The sequence below is a fragment of the Limanda limanda genome, chromosome 3 (assembly GCF_963576545.1).
Source record: "Limanda limanda chromosome 3, fLimLim1.1, whole genome shotgun sequence".
NCBI lineage: Eukaryota > Metazoa > Chordata > Actinopteri > Pleuronectiformes > Pleuronectidae > Limanda > Limanda limanda.
Window position 1 is genome coordinate 5,976,270 of NC_083638.1, and position 8,889 is coordinate 5,985,158.

The window sequence follows — 8,889 nt, forward strand, 5'->3', positions numbered from 1 at the left end:
AGGACCCTGATCTTTTATGTGATGTGTACTGTCTGTATATTAGTGTATAAATATTGCAGTATACTTAACTTGGGTGATTTTAATTCATTTTGACACATTCCAAGGCAGACAGATGCTAATTAAATTACAGTGTGATTAAAAGGGTGAAACAGTCTGTGCTGTGAGGTGAAATGATTCGAATATTTTTGTTATTACAGAGCTGAGCAACTCATGACTTCCAAAACAGGTTTAAAAGTATTTTGCAATCTAATTAACCTGACGTAACCCTTAAGCTTGGCAAAGACACAGAGGCTGAATCTTTTGAAGAAACATGTTAAAGTTCATTTGGTATTATTCTTTGTTGTAAACGGACCACTGAAGAACACAGGTGTCACTTTTTTCTGAGGTTATTATTTAAATAAAAAACTTTAAATCAAGCTCATTATTATATTTATTCCTGTTTAGGAACAATAATTATCGTCAGCTTAAAGATCAATCGTGTTAACTCAAATATAATTTAGTAATCACAAGACCAAAATCTCCCAGCTCCGGAGAAATAACAATATTGTGTTGACTCTAAACTCGGAATCAATGAAACACAACAACCACAAAGAAATCAAACATGTACAGACAGCGCAAGTAAAAATAATGAAGACTCAGATTACCTTGAGCCAGTGGTAACGTTTTGAAGTCCCAATATATAATACTAGTCCGGCATTAAACATGTGTTAGGAGCTTTCAGTAAATGTGTTCCGTCTACAGGACTCAGGAAGTTAAGGGGACCTTTGGGTGAATTTGGTCATAAGTGGAATGAAGTTAAACCGGCTCAACCAGAGAGTGCATAAGAGGCATGACTAGCTGCACGCAACGAGGACCAGCAAAAGATAATTACAGTTTACCTCCAGTCACGAAGCAAAAACAACACAGTCAATGCAGTCAGACACCTGTTGCAACAGTTAAAGAAAGGAGCAGCACAACCAAAACACCTGTGAAGGTTAAGACGTTTATTTATTCAAAGAGCAAAATATAATATTCTAAGAAATGATGGTACAGTTGTCTTTATCGACCCGAGTGTGGAGCTGATTAATCTTCATTTCTGGTCAAAGAGAGCACATGGTCCTTTCTAGTAGTCACACGATTACTATTCAAGTCTCATTAAGACATTTCGCCTGCAAAAGTGCTTACGTTGTTCCTTTCCGTTTAAGTTTCTAGTAAATATTTCACAAAAACCTCACACAGACATTAGCATTAATCATTTATGTTTGGTCGGAAAACCGCTGGTCCCAGTCTAAGAGAGGAGAGGTGTCCATTCAGGAGGGTCCCTGGAGTTTAGTCAGGTGAGGAGAGGGAAGGCCTTCTGGTGCTTGGGACCTTCTGTCACGTCCTGCCGACGCAGCCGGAGAAGACACATCTGTCCTTTACTTGCCGTTTTTCACATTGAGCATTTTCTCCTGTGATTCAAAAACAAAAAGTGAGCATGGCAAACTCAACAACACCTTTGGAATCATCTCTCATCTCTCAGCTGCCCGAGCCCCTTACTTTGATCATGGTCTCCAGCTTGATGGCGTCTGCAGCGAACTTGCGGATGCCATCCGACAGCTTCTCCACTGCCATGCGGTCCTCGTTGTGCTCCCAGCGGAAAGCCTTCTCATCCAGGTGGATCTTCTCCAGATCACTGGCCTTGGCTGCAGAAACAAACCGGTCAAAGAGGAAATGTGTTCAGGGCTCACGGATTACACATTCCCTCTCAAAACTAAAACCTATGAGCTTTAAATATGTGCAGAGCCTCTCTCACAAAGTCTTAATTTAACCAATAAATCCAGAAATCTGTCTCTGTCCGGCCGTTGACTCTCAATAATCGCTCATCCATTCCACTTTTAACTTGGCAGGTGGTTTACTGAAGAGCGGAGTTAAGTTTTTGGATGAAAGACCCGGACCCTAATACGGGGTTTATTTAAAACACTTGCTGTGAACAACTACAACATAATCGCTGTATCACAACCGGGCATCTGGGCTCTGAAGTAAAAAGCACCACTGGGGCGACCTGATGCCCAATTGGCTTGTGCATATACGTCTTAACCCATGTAGCGTGCATTTCCCTTTAAAGCAGGATGATATTGTTATCGTTTTCAGGACGTGATGAAATACTTTGTGTTTTTCCGAAACCTTGTGGGAAAATGCAAAATGCTTGTTAGGGCTTAGGCCTCAAAGAAGCTTTTACACTTGTGTTTCAGACAAGGACTGATGCTCCAAGTGGCAACGGCAATACTGAAGCAGAGTGCAGAAGTGGTTAAATGAAAACAACTAAAACAAAGAGGAAGAAAATTCAGACTCAGACGATGTTCCTGCTGAACAACTGACCAAGACTCAGTCAGACATGTTTGAGGAAGAGGAGGATGAAGAACAGGGGATTTGCCTGCGCTCTTACAATGTTCAAAGTTTAGGGAAAAGGTTATGATTTACAATGAGACAAATGTTTTATGTTTATCAAATGTTTTTTTATTTCATGTCCTCTGCTTCAGAGGCTAAATAAAAGTTGTCAATTCAGAAAACCCTCAGGTTTAAAGGTTGTTTTGATTTGGTCCCTCAGTTGAACTCCTGGCCTAACCAGTTACCCTGCGTCTATCCCATAATCAGTCACGGCAATACTGTCTCCATATAATTAAACGGTGGCCAAATACTAAACACAATGGTCCTTTGAAGCAAGCGTGAAATTGTAATCACAGGTGTGCCATGCAGAATACCAGGGTTTATTTATATATATATATATATATATTTATTTTTATCTCACCAGGTGTCAAAGAATTTAGTCAAACCTACTGCGATTATCTGCAGTTAAATCTGAAGTATTTTTGTCAAACCTCTTCCCTTTCCATATTTACAGTTCACTGTTTGAGGAAGAGGAGGATGAAGAACAGGGGAATTGCCTGCGCTCTTACAATGTTCAAAGTTTAGGGAAAAGGTTATGATTTACAATGAGACAAATGTTTTATGTTTATCAAATGTTTTTTTATTTCATGTCCTCTGCTTCAGAGGCTAAATAAAAGTTGTCAATTCAGAAAACCCTCAGGTTTAAACTAAGGTTTAAAGGTTGTTTTGATTTGGTGCCTCAGTTGAACTCCTGGCCTAACCAGTTACCCTGCGTCTATCCCATAATCAGTCACGGCAACACTGTCTCTATATAATTAAACGACGGCCAAATACTAAAACACAATTGCCCTTTGAAGCAAGCGTGAAATTGTAATCACAGGTGTGCCGTGCAGAGAAGCCGGGGTTTATTTATATATATATTTATTTTGATCTCACTAGGTGTCAAAGAATTTAGTCCAACTGCGATTACCTTCAGCTAAATCTGAAGTATTTTGGTCAAACCTCTTCCCTTCCTTTATTTACAGTTCACTGAAAGTCCATGTGCAATGACAATACAAGTATTTTGCAGGAAGGCTTTGAGACAAAGCGCAGTACCTTTCTCCACATTGAGCATCTCTGTGACCGGGCTGTGATCCTCGCTGAGCTCGGCCAGCAGCCCCGGGGAGATGGTGAGCAGGTCGCATCCTGCCAGGGCTTTGACCTCACCCGTGTTCCTGAAGGAGGCGCCCATCACCACGGTGCTGTAACCAAACTTCTTGTAGTAGTTGTAAATCTTGGTCACACTCAGCACACCTTCGGGAGGGGGAAGAAGGGATTAGTCAAAGATGTGGACGTCTCTGGTTCCAAATCTTACCACCAACGGCAGCATTGCAGTTCCATTACAGTGACACCGTGTTCAAACTTAGTTCTCCTCAAACAACATGTGTGTTCACAAGGCTTCTTTAAGGCTCTGACATGTAGTGGAAACCTTTATAATCCACATTTACCCCATGTTACTCACATCCTAAAAACATAAATCCATACATTTATGATAAACCGTTTACTTTTAGACTATAACAAACAGAAAGGCGGGTTTCATTGCCAGGACTGGCCAGTATTACCTGGGTCTTCATGTGGCTCGTAGCCCTTACGGCCTGTGTTCTCCTTGTACCAGTCCATGATGCGTCCAACGAAGGGTGAGATGAGTGTAACGTTAGCCTCTGCACAGGCCACAGCCTGAGCGAAGGAGAACAGCAGGGTCATGTTGCAGTGAATGCCGTGCTTCTCCTCGAGCTCCCTGCACAAAGAAAAGATAAATGCTATTTTCAAAAGCCCTTCAAACAGCAAATCGGTCCAGATGACAAGAGGCATTTTTCCTGCAGTGCAATTTGAAACCAACTTCTGGACCATAGTGAACACACAGCACACACTCACTTGCCAGCCTGGATCCCCTCCCAGGTAGAAGACAGTTTGATAAGCACACGCTCCTTACTGATGCCGGCCTCCTTGTACAGAGCGATGAGCCTCAGAGCCTTGGCAAGCATTTCATCTTTATCGAAAGACAATCTGTCAGGGGTATAACAAAACAGACATGAAGCATTACTGGCTTGTGTAATTGCAGTGATTTAAGGGGGCTGCTGAGTCACTGCTGGGAGTTTAGGTTTATTTAGTAAAGCGGTGGTTTGATTCCCAGCTGCTACGTGATCATATGTTCTTAAAATACATTCAAACACAAGGTTTGCTCCTTTTGTTTCCCTTGTGCGAAAAGATGGACCACAGACAAACTAAAAAAGGGTTTTTAGATAAATGCAGTTATTGTCACAGCAAACGTTATGAAAGGATGAAGTGTATTCTTGACATAAGAGTGATGACATAACTAATAAGGGGTTCTGTGAATACCAGTTTGCTCAAATCTATTATGAGTAACGCCGAAGGCAGCCGGAATTCCTTCTGGGTACTGCCGTTGTCACTGTTCAGGTCAGGTGAATGCTTCAGTCTCTCACGGCATCTTTTGTGTCTGTGAATGACACCTGTCTACTCTGCGGTGTATGCAAACAATCCATTTTGGTTGGAGGAGACCGAATTGTGTTATTTTAAGCCATTCTGACAATGACAGACAAGTCTAATGTCAACCTGAGTGTGTGTGTGTGTGTGTGTGAGCGAAATACTAGGATGCATGTTAATAGCAGGTCTCTGCAGGGCCACATTAAATGCTTCCTGTCATAGTTTGACGTGTCGTTGAAACCTACCTGGCATCCACCTCAGTGGAAACTCTGCCTGGAACCTTCTTGAGAATCTCCAGCCCGAAACTCACAAACAGTTTGTCCATGATGTGGGCAACCTGCTCGTCCTCAGTTCTGAACAAAGAAGGAAACATAACAGAATGTCTCAAACATCCACAAGGACTGAACATGGGTCCCATAAGTGTCTCTATGGGATCAGACACCTAAGAATTGGAGTGAGACCACAACTCCTCAGGGAGCTCTACAGGGGCAGCATGCTTCACCTCCTGGTTTACTGCAACCACACCAGCATAGGGTGCAAGGGGCTGGAGAAGCTTGTGCATACAGCATTGCATATCACTGGGTGTGAGTTATTCACCCAGCGATGCCTCAGGAAGCCCTACAGGGTTTATATCTGCCCTATGGTAATAAAGGACTCCCCAGCCTCACACCCCCAGACAGTGGAATGGCTTCTTCCCCCCCGGCCACAGACTCCTGAATAAATATCTTCCAGGAGAGTCACTCGCACACAAAGTGTAAAATTTAACAACTGTACCTATCAGCATCAGACACAGACACAGACACACACACACACTATTTCATTACTGTACATTTTGTTTTATGATGTTACTTTACTCATAGAATGGCCCTTCCCTTTTTTTTTAACACCTCTGTACTCTGGTGTAGCCGGTTTGACAAATCACATCTTTAATAATAATACTTTAATTAACATGTTACTTCGGCTTTTCTTCACAGATTGACTCAGACGTCAGAGCTGTGTATATTCAGGTTTTAGCTCCGGTCTTATCAAAGAGGTGTAATTAAAATAGTTGTTTAATTCAGAGGTGTCTGGTTTAGCTCTCTAACGTGTGAGAACTCTTACCCGCCTTTGGCGATGCCGTATTTAATGGCCTGATCCAGCAGCTGCTGGTAGGCTGGCATCTTGGCAGCAGCCAGGATGAGTGAAGGGTTCGTGGTGGCATCCTGAGGCTTGTACTCTTCAATAGCTGCAGGGTTGGAAGACACAGCAAGGTCACATACATGCATATCATAGTCCTCATTAAGTTCAAGATTGGTTATTTTTTGCATTTAATTTGCATTTATATTACACTGCACATGTTTTCCTTGAATCGTACAGGCCTTAGTTAAGGTCTAATAATAATAATAAAAATTTGTTTTTTTTAACCTTTTCAATGTAAATATGCCGTAAACCTAAGATTTCAGTTTGATACTGTAATTCAAGGTTTTCCTTCAAGGTTATTTTTCTACACATTATAATTTGGAAAGGACTGACTTGTTGACTCAACCAAATACAGCTGGTCTGGTGAAGCAATTGCGCCATCTAGTGTGTAGATGTTACACTTCACCATTCCCTGAAAAACCTGTTCAGATTCATTCAAGGCGGATCAGCATTTCTTATCATCACATGAAGATAAAACAATCTTATATCACCTTTGGAAAGACAGAGGTTTCACTGTATCATAATTGGTTAAATGGTCATTTGTTTATTACAAACGCTTGATTATATGTTTCTGTCCTTAACAGTTTTGACAAACTGACTTATAAAGATGAGTAATGGTAACTAAGGTTGTTCCAGAGGCTAGAGAACGGTTTTAAAATCTTCCCTCTTGCCACTCACAGGCCTGACCTGCAACTTTTGATTTAATATGCGAGAGCGGCCGGGTCCTTGTCATGGGGCAAAGTGGTTTAGTGTGAGTTCAGTCAGTGGTGCAAGCTTCTGCAGCCGCAAGAACAAAGACCGCCTCTGTTCTGCAGCCAGTTGTCTCTCAAACCTCATCCAGCAGAAAGAATGGATTCCTCAGTAGACCAGAGGGTTTGGACTGGATACTGGTGATATACAGTTCAAGAAACTACACGGTTTACGAGCTGCTCATAAAAGTATTCCCAGAAGACGGGCTCTGGCCTGTTGGCAGATGGGTAGTTTCATAATGTTTCTATAATGTAATAGTGATCTCAAATGGCCGTTGAGGACATGCAGTTCCTTTTGCACTGATCATTCTGGTTGCATCTTTACAACATTAGCAGTCACGTGACTTGGGAGCTTATTGGAGGGGGTACGTACACAGGCAAGTGAAAGTACATCTAAAGTACCACTATAGGAGAAACAAACATTTCACAGTGAAGAATTATGGTAATTTAACTGCTAGCCGTGTCACACATGTGTAGAGAAAACCAGTTTTCTACACACCCACTGTTCTAAGAGCACTGTAGTGCATGAAGATACTAGAAATATTAAATGAAAGCGAACATTACAGAAAGAAAGAAACTCAATAGCCTACCTAAAATCACAATCCTACCTTAATCTAGAGGTGATATTAATATGCATATAAGCAAATGACAAACCGCAGCTCAGACCTGCAGCACAGGCCCCATCAGGCGCCTGTCACCAGTTAAATTAATGTTCCAGAGAACATTAACCACCATTTATAGCAGAAGTGAAGTAAGAAGGTGGTGTTACAGCATGTTTGACCATGCTCTTGCAGGTCTGTGTGTAACAGAGGCGTTGGTGCTTGATTTTAACATGTCTACACTCGCAACAAGTGAAACCTGAGAAGCGTTACAACATCTGGGCATAACCTTGATTTCATAAACCAGACATAAGTGAACATTTTTGAAAAGGACCAACTGCAAATCCTGAATAACGACAGCTCTTATTGATGCTTTAACTGTGCCTATGTTTCTTTATTTTTGTCGACAAAGGTCTTTACCACTGATGAGATACTTGAAAAGTAGTTTGTTATTTGTTGGGAAGTTCTGTCCTTGTGTTTGCTAATGTTGCTGCATTGGACTGTACACCTAAATAAAATTATAGTTTTATTTTTTAGCCAATTACTATAAATTTATATAATTAATGTTTTATAATTCTATTTGGGGTTGATCTATTTAATGTCAAACAATAGAGATAGAAAAGTCCCACAATATCTATTATTCGTGATCAATGATCAACCACAAGCTTCAAAAATCAATTACATTCCAGTCAACAGAATTTACTATGAGCTATGTTGTACTGAACTTAATTATACAGTATGTGTTATTGTAATTATACAGTAGCTTGTGTGCAGCCACAGAAAGCATGACTAACAGAAAGCACGGTCTAAAAGTTGTAATTTAATATAAAATAATACTGAGACAATAAAAACATTAGATGAAGAACAGCAACTCCAAAATTAAAGTACTAGTCTTTACTTTAACCTCTGACTAGATATTGCACTTGCCCTCACACCCTTATAATTTTTGATCACTTTCTTCCTTTTCTGTATTTTTTTTATTTAATTTTCTTTCTATTTCTTTCTTATTCCCTTTTCTTTTAAATGTAGTTTTAACATCTTCTTATGTTACTTACAATCTGTTACATTTTAATATGCATTTATGCATCTGTATTGTGGGTAAAGCACTTTGAGCTGCATTTCTTATATGAAAGGTGCTTTACAAATTAAGTTTATCATACTTATGAGTCAACATAAATATCCAGCAGCCATTTAGATAATTCAATAATTTCCTGAACATGTGATGGTTCCACCGTGAAAAGTCACAATTGTCTCTTTTCTTTTTCTTTGTCATACATGACAGTACCATGCATATCTTTGAGTTTAGGACGGTTGTTATAATCACTATTATGAGTCAATAGACAGTAAACTATAGGACAACCATTTATATAATTACATAATTTCCTGGTCATTTTATAGCATGCATTACAAAATCTGCTGGTTCTATTTTGAAAAGTCCTAATTGTAACTTTTCTTTTGTTTTCTTTGCCACATACGAGTTCAGGAAGGTTAGTGGCACAAAAAAAATTGACAAAATCCTCTTCATCTGT

At 40.3% G+C, this 8,889-nt stretch overlaps 1 protein-coding gene across 1 annotated transcript in view; it reads right to left on the reverse strand.

The window, feature by feature from the left end:
• Positions 1 to 962: 962 nt before the first annotated feature.
• The window catches only part of taldo1 (transaldolase 1), an 8,819-nt gene continuing 892 nt past the window's right edge, over positions 963 to 8,889 (reverse strand). Inside the window, exons 2-8 of the mRNA XM_061068477.1 lie at positions 5,935 to 6,058; positions 5,079 to 5,186; positions 4,264 to 4,395; positions 3,951 to 4,126; positions 3,445 to 3,642; positions 1,519 to 1,664; positions 963 to 1,430 (exon numbers count right to left, since the gene is read on the reverse strand). Of these exons, the coding sequence (XP_060924460.1) occupies positions 1,398 to 1,430; positions 1,519 to 1,664; positions 3,445 to 3,642; positions 3,951 to 4,126; positions 4,264 to 4,395; positions 5,079 to 5,186; positions 5,935 to 6,058 (917 nt within the window). The 3' untranslated portion in view covers positions 963 to 1,397. The remainder of the gene's footprint in view (positions 1,431 to 1,518; positions 1,665 to 3,444; positions 3,643 to 3,950; positions 4,127 to 4,263; positions 4,396 to 5,078; positions 5,187 to 5,934; positions 6,059 to 8,889) is intronic.